At 39.6% G+C, this 17255-nt stretch overlaps 1 protein-coding gene across 1 annotated transcript in view; it reads right to left on the reverse strand.

Moving 5' to 3' along the window:
• Window positions 1-3464: 3464 nt before the first annotated feature.
• Window positions 3465-17255, reverse strand: part of Mal2 (mal, T cell differentiation protein 2) — a 28782-nt gene continuing 14991 nt past the window's right edge. The window contains exons 3-4 of the mRNA XM_021657941.2: window positions 7671-7826; window positions 3465-5668 (exon numbers count right to left, since the gene is read on the reverse strand). Coding sequence (XP_021513616.1) covers window positions 5597-5668; window positions 7671-7826 — 228 coding nt within the window. The 3' untranslated portion in view covers window positions 3465-5596. The remainder of the gene's footprint in view (window positions 5669-7670; window positions 7827-17255) is intronic.

The raw sequence follows: 17255 nt of genomic DNA on the forward strand, positions 1-17255 counted from the left end.
TTCTTGTCCTTTAAATATTACAGAGGAAAATCTAAGTCATTTTCAATGTCACAAGGATTTATTCTCTTCTTTCCCCCTGAGTTTTATCTTAGGCACCATTTGTGAAAGAAAAATGTCCCAAAGTGAGAATATATACTTTTGCAACACAGTGGGTGTCTAAAGTTTATCACTTGCAGGGACATCAGACTCAACTCAGCAGCCAACCAAGGTGACATTCCCACAAGTTTGTCATCACCATATAACATACTATACCTTCCAGAAGCAGCTGATTGAGTGTTGGGGTGGTCTGATGAAAACCTGAGACACCAATACAGACCGTGAAGTTCAAGTGATGTTTTTGGGTGTCATAGGCCCACTGAACCTGAGATTTCTATAAGGCACTGTATTCAAAATGAAGAACACATGAGGTTGGGGGGAATATGGAAATAGAGGCCACTCCATTGCGTTACTAGTGGCTTACCAAGGACTTGGCACTTTCTATCCTTGAAGGTTTAGGTTCATCCTTCCAGGGAACTTATGAATCAGATAAGAAGGCATTGCTCTCTGTTCGTGGGTAGTCAACACATATTGGTAAAGAGGACAACTGGTTTGACAGAGTGGATGCAAGGAGGGATATGAACACATGTGGGGCCCATTTTTGGTACTTTCTCATTCATTTACGGCTAAGAATATACATGCTCAATCGCCCCATATGCAGAAATTGTCAGAAGACAAGTTTCCTCATGAAGAAAGGTTTCAGGCATACACCAGATACTGCACAAAGACTTGTAGAGAGAGGTGAGTGACAGCCAATACAATTCAGAATTGATCACTGAGAGGGAGATGGTAAAAAGCAGCGTGGTTCTCCAACCACCCATAGCGATGTGGTTCAGTTTATCCACTAACGTCTTTCTAAGTGTTTTCCTTCTGCCAAGAGATTCAGCGAGGAATGACTTCAAGGACATGCATGGAGAAGTAGATTTATTAGGCGCAAGTGACCCAAAGCAGAGATTAGGATGTGTGCTTTTCAGATTTCTAACAGTGACCCATGCACAGAAGTCATTTCAGTCTGACAGTTTTTCGCTACAGGTGCCTGTGGGACCTTTGTTATGTTTTTGAGCCAATGAGCTGAGTTTTCACACTTTTTGAGTAATTCATCACCAATGATAGGTCATGATGTTGCAATAGGACTTGCCGTGTTTAGGTATCTGGGACTTTTTTGTGGGCAACCTTGAGGCTGGGGCTCATGGCTAGCTCAGTAAGACTTTCTCAGGAGATCTTAGGCTGAGACTCTTCCTACCTATGCTCACTCTTCCTTCTGCCATCCCTGCATGTGGGGTAGGAAACTTTCCTACTTATGTTCATTTCTCATAGTCATTACCTCCAAAAACATCTTGTTCTAACTCGATCCTGGTTCCTCTTCCACAGGGGTCGGCTCAGAGACTTACATGATCATTAGTGGGACATAGGGGAGGTATGGAGAAGTGACTTGGCTTTCTCATACTGCTGTTAAGGGAAATATTTTTCTCTTCTTAAATGTCTCTCAAATTGAATATAACCAGAAAACTATGTCCATGCTATGTAAGAAATTTACAAATTTTTACAGACAGTATAGCTTTTGAGGTAAAGATGCACAAACAAAAAAGTAAAATATATTGCATTAGGAAAGAACATGGAATCATGTTTATTTGCTGAGATTGTATTTGCTCACATATAAATAAGTATAGTAGCGTGTGTGTGGGAGGTTAAATAATTTTGTCACTCTTTCTTTGGAAAAACCAAAGCTCAGTATTTATGCTAAAAGTTCGGATCTATCACCACCAGTCCCCACATTACACATCTCACTTCATTTTCTCATTCACAGCCTCCAGCAAACAAGCATAGAACATCAGTTTACTTTTATGAGTCTGATGTTGGATATCACACACCGGAAAAGTCTGTTGAAATTAGTTTTAGGGATCACTACAACTTGGAAAACAGCTGACTCAGCATGAGATAATGCTGCTCATTCACCAAAGCATCTCTTAGCCCCTTTAACTTAACCCCTTCCACACCAAGGTGAACATGTTAGCAAACAAGAAAGCCAAATAACCCAGACAATAGCTGCCCAATACTACCCTCTCCACGCAGCCTTGGCCTGAATTCCTTTTCTTTCTTTCTTTTTTTTTTTTTTTTTTTTTTTTTTTGATACAAGTCCTTACATATCCCAGGCTGGCCTTTAACTCATTATGTAGACTGTACAGCTTTTGAGGTAAAGATACACAACAAAAAGTAAACTATATGCATTGGGAAAGAAGATAGGGTGATGTTTATTCACTGAACTTCTGATTATTCTGCCTCTATTTCTTGAGTGCTGGGTGGCATTAGAGTCACATGCTACCACAGTCTGTGGTTCTTGGTATCAAAACCAGAGTTATACATTGAGGGCAATAATTCTACCGCCTGAACTACCTTCCTACCCAGCCATGTTGGCCAACATCACTCTTTGAATATCATGGGTTTTGTTTAAGATAAAAATAGCCTAAGATTAGATATGAGATAAAAATAGTCTAAGACAAGATATGATTAAACATTCTGCTAAATACTTTTGGTGCGACCGGGGAGAAGGAAGTCAAAATCTGGGAGAGCAGAGGCATACAGAGAAATCAAGAGACTGATTTCATGCCTCTGAAGACTAGCTTTCTTCTGGTAAGTGGAGGACTCTGGCTGTCCTCCAAAGTGGTTCAGTCTTCTTATCTTTAAAATAAGGTAATGATATCCAGGCTTCTGGTAGTTCTGATAAGGATTAGGTAAGATAATATTTTTAATACTTTTTTAAAGTTTATTTTCTATAATTTATTCACTTTACATCCTGATTGTTGCCTCCTCACTCATCTCCTCTTGGTCCCACCCTCCCTCCCTTTTCCTCTTTATCCCATTCCTCTAGTCCTCAGAAAGGGGAGCCCTTCTCCCCTACCAGCTGACCCCAGCCTATCAAGTCTCATCAGGACTGTCTGCATCCTCTTCCTTTGTGGCCTGGAAAGATCAGGCAACAGAGAACTTTCCTGCTCCCCTTACTAGGTAACCCACATGAAGCCTGAGTTGCCCATTGGCTACATATGTGGATAGGGCCTAGGTCCATTCCATCCTTGGTCCTTGGTTGGTGCTTCAGTCTCCACAAGCCCCTCTGGGCTCTGGTTTGAAGACCAAGAGATAATATTTTTTTAAAAATGCTTCAAACAACACATGACACATGGACCAGATACTTTCTAGATAAAACAGAGTGCACTTTTCACTTTAAGTTCCCTCTCATAATACTTCACCAGGTTTTTCCTCCTTGTGTTCAACCCAGAAAAACATTTACCGGCATTTCCTGAGAGACTCTGTTTTACACAGAACTACCTGAAACAGAGCTCATTCATAGGTCTAGAACTTCAGTCTGCTTTGTACTAAACAGTTAACTGAATGTCAAAGTGAGTGGCATTTAAAAACAGTGACCCAAAAGATTATCAAATGAATACTTTATTAGAGTCATAACACTTATAAAATAAATTTATCAGATTTTAAAACCAACCAACACTTTCTTGTTTTTACAGCTAAGATATGAAAAGAGATTTTTAAACGCCATTATTTTTGTTCAAGTGCTTTGTCACTCAGCTCACAAATCTAGAATGCAATTAATCTACACATCTAAATATTCACAGTTAGTGAGCTTTGGGTTTGGTTCTTGCTAATCTAGAAGCAATCCATTTACAAAAGTACCACCAATACATCTGAATGAATTCGTTTAAATTAATACCATACCAAGCATGGCCTGTTACACCTTGGGGGGAAAAATTTCAACTCAATTCTAGTGTACTACATTTTAGTGATTCCAAGTACAACGTACAATGTATCTTTATGGCACATTTATGACATCATGATATAGAACTCATAATACAGGTTTTCAGTGTGTGGTCTGGAGCTAGAATAATAAAGGAAGTCAGGCATTATAGAAGAGATAAAACAAGAGTGTAAGGTCATAAGACTGATTTTTTTTCAAGCTACATATAGAAGTATATCTCTTCTTTAGCTGTATTACAAACTGAGCCCCCAGGAGGCACTCTTCTGGGGAAGGACTAGGTAAACAGCACTTGATCTCTGGGCATTGGTTATGCTCTTCACTCATATTTTCCTAATATTCCACGAATTCTAATGCTCCAGCTGTGCATGGCACTCTTAGGTGATGGATCAGCTAGGAAGCAATTCCCAAGCCCATTTCCAGAGGCAGCCCTGTTAAAGCAACAGGCAAAGTAGCTTGTATGAGAATGTGGGGGGAACCTTGGCCTACTTCTGATTTGCTCTTGATTCAAGCCATTTGTGGCACACTGCCAAGCCCACAATGTCTACAGATGGACTAGGATTGTTTTCTGTACTATTCAGCCACATCTAGTTTTTGTGTTAGCTACTGTCTTAAACTGACTTTGCCTGTCTGATACCAATGTAAAAACAGCATAGATATCTAGGCTATTATCAAAGCATGTAATAATCTATAGCTTTATGGTCTAGTTAATATTCTATTCAAATTTAACTCAGAAAGTAATGCAAAAACAATCAGAAGTAAAAACTCAACTCTTCAGAGAGCTATGTGGAAAAACTTTACATACATAAATATTTATATATTCATGCACAGGGCAAACAACAATAGTCTGTGGCATAAATAAACCAAAGTAAGACATCAGTAGCAAGATTCCAGTTCCAGTAGTGATTAATTTCCTCTGGGGATCATGTCTTAAGCACTCTCATGTGAGAGTCTTGCTGAGCTATTAGGAGATTATTAGTTTGGAGTTTATTTCATACCTTATTTTTCTGTACATCCAAGGCTCTGCTGAGGTTATCTTGAGAAACTGTATGTCCTGCCATGGGTACATATTTAACAATTAACCAAAGGCAATGTGATTGTTGCATAATGAAACAAAATATGTTATGTGGCTTGTCTAATGAGGTTGATAAACCTTATGATGGTTCAATGAACTGAAGAACACCTAAGGTTTTTTGGCAGTAGTTGATAAAATTGTGGTCTGTGGACCACATCCAATCTTGCTCCCTTTTTGTAAATAGAGCTTTATTAGGCTACAGACATGCTCATTTATTTACGTCATCTGTAGCTGCTTTTGTGTTATCATAGGATAGAAAAATTTCCACAGAAGCTATATGGCCTCTTAAGCTTATATATGTGCTACCTGGCCCTTTGGTTAAAAAAAAATGTATCTCATTTCCTGTTTTATATTAAAGGTAGGAGTAAATGAGAATCCTGCTTGAGATGTATTGTTTTAGCTATGTATTATTATTAAAGTTTGGGTGACTTAACAAACAAAAGGAATACTATTGTTTTGTGAACAGTGTCTGTATATTTTAGGAATATACAAGGAAAATGTATTTAAAATAAGAAAGAGACGAAAATTGAAAGGATACTTCTCTAAAATCAGAATAAAATGAAAATGCCACCTATGTAACAAACCACAGTTTTCACTGAGTTTCTCTCTGTAGTAAGAAAATGATGCTTGGAATGTTTTATCAGGACCAATGGTACCCAAGTGATCAGACATATAAAGTAGACAAATGAAACAAGCACACAACTGTCAGTTTCCCAGGAGTGTTACGGTCGCCATCTTCGCAAAGCCAGACCCAGACTGCAACCATAACAAGCCGTGGTCATAAAGGCAAAAACCTAAGAACAGGAGAAGAAAAACTGCGTTCAGACTCACAACATGGACTTTTAGCAAGCACATCCTAAGAGGCCACTGAACAGATGCTCACCAAATGACCTAAAGATGCTTCAATTCAGGACAATATTTTGTAGGGATCTATGTTTTGATGACTTTGCTTTATCTGCTCACAGCACTGGACTTCCATTTGCACACTGCAGCCCTTAATTTTCAAATCTACACCCAGCCTCACATTCAACATTTTCTCATGTAGCAGGCTCATGTGTTTAAATACTTATGAAACCCTAGGCAGCGTATTAAAAATTCAGTCTGTTATCTAATCATCCAGTAACCATCAAACGCTGAGGACACATCAGATCGTTTCTGTGATTTTTAGAACTCGGTGGACAAACCCTGCAGGAATGAGTCATGAGGGTGGCTCCTTCTCTCTCTTCTGGGAGACAGTCATCATAGCCCAAGCCCTGCTTGGAGCTGCTTCCTTGGTGCCATGTGGGCTTCATTAACACCGACTGTGCAAACATCACTGCACTTGGTACAGATAAGTAAATAGTCCACATTGTCCGCACATGACATTGAGAGGTTTGTGAGTCAAAGGAGATTACAAGACAATACAATTCTTTTTTTGTTTTGTTTTGTTTTTCCAGACAGGGTTTTGGTCCTGGTTGTCCTGGAACTCACTTTATAGACCAGGTTGGCCTCAAACTCAGACATCCTGCTGCCTCTGCCTCACAGGTGCTGGGATTAAAGGCACATGTCGCTACTACCTGGCTAGGGTAGAGGTTCATTTTTGTATTTAAAAAATTTTAATTAACTAATTAATTATTTTACATCTTGATCACAGTTTCTCCTCCGTCTTCTCCTCCCCCAACCTCTTCACTGGACATTCTTAACCAGGAAACTGAGGAGGAATTTGTCACAGTTTAATTAACTTTACTTGTGCCACTTGTTTCTGTAATGCATTTCTAATGCAGAAAATTTCCTCTGAGTGAGAATTAGTGCTTTGGGAATCTATTATCAGTGAGAAGGAATTGCCCTCATTCTCAGCTACACTGAACAAAAAAAAAAAAAAGTACAAGATTTAACCCAACGTGACACATGAATGGCTGATCAATTTAAGCTTTGGGAAACTTAAGAGCTGGAGTTCTGACTGTACTGAAGTGGGTGGATAAACTAGAATGTCATAAAAGACACCATACATGCAGGTGGTTTCACTTTGGCAGAGAGAGAGAAACAGGTTCCCAGAAGAGGCACATCTAGAAAATAACTGCCTAGAGAATTCTAAAAGTTGGAGACTTTATGAGGCAAGGGCTAAAGAGAAGACGCTAGGCTCATTAAAGCCCTATAGGAACTATTAAATATCAATCAAAGAAGTAGTTTCAATCTGTGATAGTTTTAAATGTTATCCATGAAAACAAAAACTATTTCTTTGTATTGTTTATACAAAATGACAGTCTACAGTGTGTGAATGAAGGAGGATTCTTGTTTAAAGTCCCCACAGAAGGCTTTCTCCTGTATCCCATCTGTTATGGTGGCTGGTGAATTTGCCTCCCCACCACTGGCACTGACCCCAACAATAAGAACTGTAACTTATCCACGTCAGCTCCATCTGGAGGAAACCCCTTTCTACTTGACAGTCCATGGTAAACGCGCAGCCAATAATCTCGATTTAAAATGGGTGCAAAGTAGAAAAGAGCAGAGCTAGAAACAATCTCCTTCACCAGGTCTGAACATTTAGAAAAAGAGAACACGACAATGAGTTCTTAAAAAATCAAGTAACATAGACCCATTGTCTTCTCAGATAATGTCAACATCTTTGGGCTGCAACTGAGTCACACACAACAGCGGGATGATGACGGTACTCTGCTCATCGGACCACTGAACAGATAAATAAGTAGCTATTACATATTTAATTCTAAAGGCTACTATTACAAGGCCACTGCTGCCTAAGGGGTCTCCTGAATGCTTGGCCAGGGATGAGCAACGCTTTCCTCAGGGAGCACTCACTGTGGCTGCCACGTTGACGTTGTACTGGTTGTTGCTGAGCAGCGGCTGCACAGTCATGGTTGCGTTGCATTGCAGGTCGTGCAGGGAGGTGGCTGCTGCTTCCAATACAAAGGCTCCAAAGTAGAAGACAAACACTACAAAATGGTAGGCGAAGTCCTGAAAGAGTGGAGAAAAGGCATTTATAGGTAAAAGTTGTAAGATGCTTTCTTGGTCTTCATTTCAAAATGGAATTTTACATAGGAAAGCTCAGAGCACTTAATGAAATTAGCTTAAGTATATCCGTTGTTTATTTTGAGTGTCTTAGCAATCAGGCCATTAGAAGCTAAATAAGCTTACCCTTAACTCCGGAGGAATGGCAGTTGCTAGCTGCTGGGAGAGGTAGGAACAAGTTCAGCACATTCCAGTGGGAAACTACATGTCCAAAAACATTTGGGAGCACAAATAAATCCTGAAGCATATTTTCAAAAAGGGGATATAGAGCTGGTGTCTTGGGTAAATATTATTAAAACATGTTGTATGAAGCTCTGAACTCTCAAAGGACTAATAAAAAATTATCAGTTTATCTATTTTCTTTGGTACAATAGTAAACTTTCTTATATATTGTATTTCTGATAAAATATAATCAGTTTACGTCAATACACAGAGATATCAATATGAATTAAAATAAAGTCTTTAAATCAAATTTAAAACTAAGGTAAATGTCATCTTTAAGGTTCAAGTAAATTATATTTAAGTTATAGCCTTCTGTTAATTTCATACTTAATATTTTATTTTGAGTATTTGTTATTGCAATTGCAATTAAATATTTTCCTGTGTTCTACAAGATCCAAACTTAGTGATAGAACTGAATGGCATACAATCTTATATTTCATTAAAAACAAGGAATACCTGCAAACATTGTTTTAAGTTTGTGTATTAAAGGAATTAGTGACGCACAACCTCTATTATAATCCAGTTTTACTTTAAATATATCATCCACATATTACTTCCTATTTGCAGCTGCCACATTTCCAGCGACTTCATCTGTGTAACTTCTTATCCCCACACTTATCATATATTATCTCCTTTACAAACAACTTTTCATCTCTCTTTTCATACAAAGATGAAGTTTTGAGGGGAGGATCAATACCATGCTTATCTGCTTCCAAAGCCAAATTTTTTTTCATTAAAAAATCTTAATTCATTAGTAATTTTAACTGACAAATAGGAATTCTGTATTTTTGTGTATGTGTTTTAAAATACGCATACATTAAGAAATATACTCACCTTTTAAATGGCGATAACTCTCAAAATCTGCTCATCAGTTTTCCAGTGCATTTCATTACTAACTAGAATCTCTGCTTTAGAGCCTTTGAGGGTCTTGTTTCTTTCTGAGATACTGCACATTCTCTGGCAAATGCCTTCCCAACCTCCTCTTCCCAACAGCTTTCATAACCACCACTTTATTCTCCACTTCTTTGAGTTTATTTTTTCCCTTTACACCTATTAATGAAATTATGGTGCATAGCATTTGGTACCTGGTTATTCATTTTACAAATCCTCCATGTTCATCCATCTTATTGTAAATACTAAGATCTTCTGAATTTCTAAAATGCCAAATAGCTTTGAGTGTATATACTCTATTTTATTTACCTATTACTGACTAATGAAGACTCAAATGGATTGTATATGATGGCGACTTTAAATAATCCTGCAAAACACAGGTGGGTACAGACAGATCCATTACATACTGACTTTATTACACATACACACAAACACAGAGTGACACACACACATAGTGAGATTCATGGGTCATATAGTAGTTCTATTGTCAGTTTTTGAAGAACATTTTATATACTCCATAGTAGTGATGTTATTTGCATTCCCACAGTGTTTGAGAGTCTTCTTCAAAGTCACTTTTCTCCTCTAGCACAGTATACTAACAAAATTACAAAAGAGAATGTCGTATTGCTTTTGTACATGTCCACTCTACAGCATTGTCCACAGAATTTTTCTTATTATGTGTAGAATGTTCTGCTAGATGAAATTTAACAAGGGTGAGATACACAAGGTATAAAGAAAAATGCTTCCTGTGAAACACTTGTCATTGAGAACTGACCCACAGAGGTGCTGACCACACATCTAACCCACAGCCAGTGCTCAGACACATGTGGTCATGCAGTTACTCAATAAACGTTCATAGACAAAAGTCAATATCCAAACTGGAATGTCGGTGCATTCATGAGTTAAGCATATCTGATTGGGTTATTAATTATTAAAAGCTGTAAAAATTGAGAAGGTGTACTGAGATTGACTATTACTTACTTAATTTACTGAATATTCTCGTTTCTGCATTCTCAGAAATGTTTTATCTTAAAAAGCCAAGACAGGGGCTAGGAAGACAGTCCAGTAAGTGAAATACTTGACATGCAGATGTGAGGACCTGATTTCTCACCGGCACTCATGTTAAACAGTCAGGAATGGGTGGCATGCACTTGGAATCTCAGCACTGGAGAGGTGGAGACAGACAACAGATCCCTGGGGTTCGATGGACAGCTAGGTTAGATAACTTCTAGATCCCAGTGAGGGATTCTGTCTCAAACAAAACAAAACAAAACAAAACAAAACAAAACAAAACAAAAACAAGATAGATGACCCCCAAGAAAAAATACCCAGAGTTCCATAGACATATGCATAGACATGAACACACATACATAGCTGTACATATACCCCTGGCACCTTTCACACAGAAAGGCAAAGAGAAAGTTCAGTGATGTGACTTGGAACTGTTGTGAGATTTACTGCTTATCTTTTACGTGGCCCCATTCCATCAGCTTTTGTGAGTAGATATTGGTTCTTAGGGTACTTTGTTTCTTGGGTTTCAATAGAATTGAAGCATGCTTAAGTGTCTGAGCCAAAGACATGTTCTTCCTGGATGGCTCTCAGGGAGTCACAGTACATTTGGGCTGAGCCTACTCACTGTGCCCAATATAGGATCTCAATGGGCAGGCTGTGCTGTGGGGCTTCTCATGATCTTGGCCAACACTGCATGACAAATCAGGCTATTCTAATTGTTTTTACTTCCTTCTGCATTATCTAATATAGGTATTTCTTCTTTCCTTCCCACAAAAGACACACACACATGCGAGCATCCAAACACACACACACACACACACACACACACACACACACACACACACAGGAATGCACCGACCCACCAAACCAAACCAAACCAAACCGACCTGAACCAAACCAAACCGACCTGAACCAAACCAAACCGACCTGAACCAAACCAATCAAACAACCAAACATCTAAACAGCCACCACCAACAAAATTTTCTCCTTTTAGATATATTTTTATTAACTTATTCTCTCATACATTATATCCTGACCATAGCCTTCTCTTCCTCCTCTCCTCTAAGCCTCTCCCTCCCACCAACCTCTGCCCCATCCACTTTTCCTGTTTCCCCCCAGGAAAGGGCAGGCCTCCCATAGATATCAACCAAACATGCAATATCAAGTTGCAATAAGATCAGGCACCTGCCCTCCTATCACAGTCCTGGGAGGCAACTCAGCAGGGGGACAAGGGTTCCAAAAGCAAGCAAAGGTGTAAGAAACAGCCCCTTTTCCCTCTTTTAGGAGTCCCACAAAACACACACACACACACACACACACACACACACACACACACACACACACATATATATATATATATATATATATATATATATATATATATATACATATGCCTTTGTTAGACACATGCAAGCTCCCTAACTATCTGTTCAGTCTCAGTGAGCCTTTTTGAGTCCAGGTTTGTTGATTCTCTGGGTTTTCTTGTGTCCACGACTCCTTTGGCTCCTACAATTCTTCCTCCCCTTCTCTGCCCAATGTTTGGCTGTGGGTCCTCTGCATCTGTTTCCATCAATTGCTGGATGGATCCTCTCTGATGCTGCAACACCTTTTCTAAATCCTCTGTAGTGCCTGTTACTTAGTGGCTTTGAGAGTACTTAAGATTTTTTTTTAAATCTTTCACTTCATTATGTAGTTTTAGATGTTATTAACTGCACAGTGATTCTTTTGCTGCCCTGTCTATGGCAGAAATGTTTGGAAAGCCTCTTACAGGCCTCCTGTAAGCGGTCCATCTTGACCACTACAGATCTATGCACTGACATATGTCCACTCTGGTCGTCTTCCTCCAATTGCTGTTCTACATGGGAGCCACACAAAATGTCTTCTGCAAGGTTCACTCATGGTGTAGAACACTTGAACTACCCTGGAGGTTCTCAAATATGGGAATGCAGCAAAACCATCTAGAGAACTTACTCAAGCATAGATGAATGAGCCCCAGTTTAGGACTCAGCAGTTTTGAGAGAGTGGACTGAAACTGTACATTTCTGACAGGAATCCAGGTGACACGGATGCCTTGGTTGGAGAGTACCTTTTCTCTATATATCATCTATCTATCTATCTATCTATCTATCTATCTATCTATCTATCTATCTATCTATTTTTATAAGTGCTTAGATTTTTTTTCTTCTTTAAAATTTATCATTTATTACAATTTACTCACTTTGTATCCTGGCTGTGGCTCCCTCCCTCATCTCCTCCCAATATCATCCTCCCTCCCTGTTCTCCTCCTATGCCCCTCCCTTAGTCCACTGATAGGGGAGGTCCTCCTCCCCTTTCATCTGACCCTAGCCTATCAGGTCTTATCAGGACTGGTTGCATAGTCTTCCCCTGTGGCCTGGCAAGGCTTCACTCCCAGGAGGAGGTGATTAAAGAGCCAGCCACTGAGTTCACAGCAGACAGAGTCCCTGATCCCCTTACTAGGTACCCCACTTGGAGATTGAGGGAATCTGAGTCTGTGGGCTATATCTGAGCTGGGGTTTTAGGTCCTCAGTCCTCTCCATGCATGGTCCTTGGTTGATACTGCAGGGTCCCCAGTTTTGTTTTTTTTTTTTTTTTTTTTTTTTTTAGCTCTGTTGGTCTCCTTATGGAGCTCTTGTCCCCTCCAGATCTTTCTATCTCCCCCTTCTTTCATAAGATTTCCTATACTCTGCCCAAAATTTGGCTATGAGTTTCAGCATCTTCTACTGATACCCTGATCAGTAGAGTCTTTCAGAGGCCCTCTGTGGTAGGCTTCTGTCCTGTTCCCTGTCTTCTACTGCTTCCAATGTCTATAGTGTTTGCCCTTCTGAATGAAAATTGGGCATCTTCTGTAGGGTCCTTCTAATTGTTTAGCTTCTTTAAGAGTACAGATTTTAGTATCTTTATCCTGTATTATTTGTCCAATAGCCACTCATGAGTGAGTATACCATGTGTGTCTTTCTGCTTCTGTGTTGCCTCACACAGGATGATCTTTACTAGTTCCATCCATTTGCCTGCAAACTTCACTACCTTTCAAACCATCATTTTTGACAGTTCTTCACTAAGGTAGGCTCAGTCCTCTTCTGACTCTTCCTCACATGTGCTCTCTCCTAACAATCTCTGCCAGCACTTATTACCTCAGAGCTTTGCCTCTTCACATTTTTATCAGACAACCTCAACCTCAAACACTGCTTGGAATTTTTTTCAACCCACATAACCATTTCTCAAATTCTAATCTTGAGTCAATGCTCTGTCCTTTTTTTCAGGGATGAACATTCACTAAATAGTTAGAAAGAGAGAAAGTAGGGACAGAGGGAGGGAGAGAGGTAAGAAAAAGAGGAAGGAAAGAAGGAATGAAAAAGAAAAATATATGAAACAACAACAACAACAACAAAAGAAACATCTCTTTGCCTCCTATGGGAAATGCTGGTTACACAGCACCATGGAAAAGGGAAGGCAGACACTAAAACTTGAGTTTTATTACTGGTGGCCTACACCATAACCCCAGAACCCAGGAGTCTGAACAAGGAGGATCAACAGTTTGGGCTACAATCTGGTGAACATATAGGTAGCAAGGCTGTCTCAAAGGAAAGAAGAATTGTCCAAGTCAAAGCGGCATAGAATGTAACTCAGGTCAACTAAATTGTTAGATTCACTGCATGAATCTGATTAAATGTATGCTCTCTAGGCTTCTGTAAAACAAAGTGAGACTTGTTTAATTGTGTAAAATTTAAACATCTCCTCTTAAAGGTATCCTTCCTTAGCATATTTCCCCTAAAAAGGAAGGGGTATAAATATGAAATTTTCTTCTTTAAAGTTAGACCAAAGTGATTTTATACTCATATGCAAGCTATTTCAAAATCCAAACTGGTTTCCTATCCAGGCAGGTGGTAGAGACCTGTGATCCTAACCACTTGGGAGGTTGAGGCAAAAGCAAGTTCGATGGCAGCCTGGACAAGTGAGATGCTGCCTCAAGGCCGGAGATATAGCTCGGAGTTAGAGAGCTTGCTTAGTGAGCAGACGGCCTGAGGGTCAACCTCCAGCGCCACCCAGATGCAAATGGTCTTGCTTTACTTCAAATTATAATGAAGAAACAGTTTTGCTTTTAATGCTTTTATTATACCAACTATACCCCAAATAGGAAGCTAGTGAAAAAACAAAAAATAAAACAACAACAAAACAACAACAACAACAACAAAAACAAAAAAACCCAAAACCAAACACCTTGCACAACAAATGTGAATTTAATCCCAAATAATAAAAAAATTAGAGAATGTGCTGAGGTAATGGCTTAGTGGTTAAAGAGCTTGCCAGGTAAGCAAGAGAACAAGAATTCCCAAGATCCTACTTAAATGCCTGGGGGGTGTGGTGGCCCACCCATAATCCCAGCTCCAGAGGGTGGAGGCTGGGGATCCCTAGAGCAAGCTGGACACCAAGACCTGTCCTTCAGTCATTGAGCTCTGCTTTGAATGAGACTCTGCCTTGGGCTGACAGGCACAGGCACATATATGCATGTGTACCCACATGTCTCCATACATGTGTACCCACACACATGCACACAAGGTGAATATGGAAAACGAAAAAAATTCACCACTAGTATTCTCCAGTAAATTCTTGGAGAGAGTAAATTATTTCTAAGATGCACTCCTAATTCTCTCAATTAGAGTACATGGGTAGCATTGGATTACCCACAGGAAAATAATTAATTGTTTTAGCAGTTAATGTCTAATAATTACAGGGTGCAGCAATTAGAACTTTGAACCAATCTTATGATGATTCCATGATGAGCAAGACTCAAAAACAGCCCTGGCCTGGGAGTGTACAAGTATTACAGCTCATGTAAAGCTAGGTACATGATCAGGTTCCACAAATGCACATGAAGAAAGCCGCAGGAAACAAGGAATGGAAATCTTTATGTAAACCAGAACAACATTAACAAACTCTAAGAAGGCAGAAGCTGGCTCCTGGGAAGTATGCTCCATATGTGATGAGCTCTGTGCCACGGCAACCATAGTATCACATGCTGTGTACTGCTATTGCATGGAGAACAATGTTGACTTGAAAATGTGATGTCTGAAATGTTCTAAACACTGAAAATTTTTTGAGTAGTAACGTTTGTGCAAATATTCCAGAATTTTCAAAGTCTACACATTTGAGACACTTTTGGTTCTAAGCACTTACTCAGCCTGTACCTATTTCTTTTCCTTAACTGACAAATGAATAAGCAACATAGGATAATCTTCCCAGATGAACCCTGAAACCTTGAGCCAAACCATTAGAGGTTTCCTTTTCTTTCTTTCTTTCTTTCTTTCTTTCTTTCTTTCTTTCTTTCTTTCTTTCTTTCTTTCTTTCTTTCTTTTCAGGGTGTCACTTTGTTAATCAGAGTGGCCTTGGACTTAAGACTTTCCTTTCTCATGCTACACAGTGATGAATTATGGCTTTGCGTCATCAGGCCCAGCCTTCCCTTAGTCACTTTGATATAGAGGTGCAATTAAGATAATGGGAACACTTATGATTTATAATGCTACAAATGGTGGGAAATGCAAAGTTTAGAAAACCAATAAACTACTAAGAATACTTTAGTACTGAAAACATAATTCAATATAAGTGGAAGGAAGGATATAGTATAGATGGATAACTGTCTAACAAGACCAGGAATGATGTCCAAAAGTATTTAAGCACTTAAAATGTACACACATCAACCAATTAGAAAGAGTACTGGATGTCGCAGGATCCTGGAGATATTTCCTGATTGAACACTCAGTTGCTAGGTAATCAGGAGAGCCAGGAGTCCCAGGGGAAGGGTCTGGGGTGGTGTGTGATGCAGCATTTGGGAAGAGCCAGCAAGATGGTCAGTGATTGTTAAGAATCCTGTAGTTCCAGTAGGGGCAGAGTAGAACAAAGTCGCCTTGTACCATCTTTGAGTGTGAGTCTTGAAGGACTAGTTTTCCCTTGGTAACTTTGGAGGTTAGCTGATTCACTCGCAGACCTTCTCATGAGAAAGCCCGGCATTCAGAAAGAGGAGATGAAGCACCTCTCTGTCCTAACTAAGGACTGTGGATATTTTCACATGATCGATAACAAATATTGAAATTAGGGAAAATGTAGGGATACACTAGCAACCTCATAGAACTAGAACACTCAAGGTTCTAACTAATAACCCTCAGTGTCTTTAAGGAAAGAGAACTATTGTCAACTGGTGATTATAACCCAGACACAGAGCAAAGCACTGCGAACACGAAGTTAATATTACCACCATCTTACAGAGGAGGAAATTAAAATTAAAAGAAGTTAACTATTTTGTCCAAGGCAAAACAGGCTTTATACAAAACCCCACTGAGGGCTGGGACTATTACATAGCAGTGCCTTTTTAGTTTCAGTCTGACCCACGCCACCCTTGGCCAGTATGCCTCAAAGGGCGGCCCTCTTTGCCGGATGTCATTGCTGAAAACATTTGCAATTATAGTGCTCTTTATGTTTCACGAGTAAAACATTTCTCTTTAACATTTGCCCCCAAAGCTGCTGGGGAAAAGCAGCAAACTCAAAAGCATCATATTAAGATCTGGCGTCAGTTTCAAAACACCCAAGTGTGGGTCAGAGCCTGAAGGACGTTCCCTATGAGCATCACTAAAGCTCTGTTCACCCTGAGTTGGAATCATCCCCAGTGCTTTCAGAACTCATCCCGGAGGATGAAGGATTAATGGATGAAAGAGAGGCTCCACACAACACATGGGAATATACAAAGTCTATCAACTGCAGTGAACGGTGGCTTATTTTAAACATCAAGTTTAACACTGTGTTGTCAACTTATCTTTCAAGATTCACGGTTTTAATTAATTTTAGAGAAGATCTTATTATAAAATATTCTCTTCTGAAACACTGAGAAAACACTCTGGAGCTACTTGTTTTATAAAAATCTTGGACAGTCTGTCCCTTCTGTGTCTGTGTGGTCCCTTGCCTGCCCTTCTATGTCTGTGCAGTTCCTGGTGTGAATGCAAACAATCTTGGATTGAAAATATTCAGAAAATATGTGTGTATACAAAATATGTGCAGACATTCTTCTCTTGTCCTCATTATCCGAACAATACAGTATAAAATCTACATGCAGGGGCTGGAGAAATGGCTCACTGTTTAAGAACATTGGTGCTCTGCCAGAGGACCTGGCTTTGATTCTCAGCACCCACATCATGGTTCTCAAGCATCTTCTGACACAGTGCACAGACGTACATGCAGGCA

Source organism: Meriones unguiculatus, chromosome 8 (assembly GCF_030254825.1).
Source record: "Meriones unguiculatus strain TT.TT164.6M chromosome 8, Bangor_MerUng_6.1, whole genome shotgun sequence".
Classification (NCBI taxonomy): Eukaryota; Metazoa; Chordata; class Mammalia; order Rodentia; family Muridae; genus Meriones; species Meriones unguiculatus.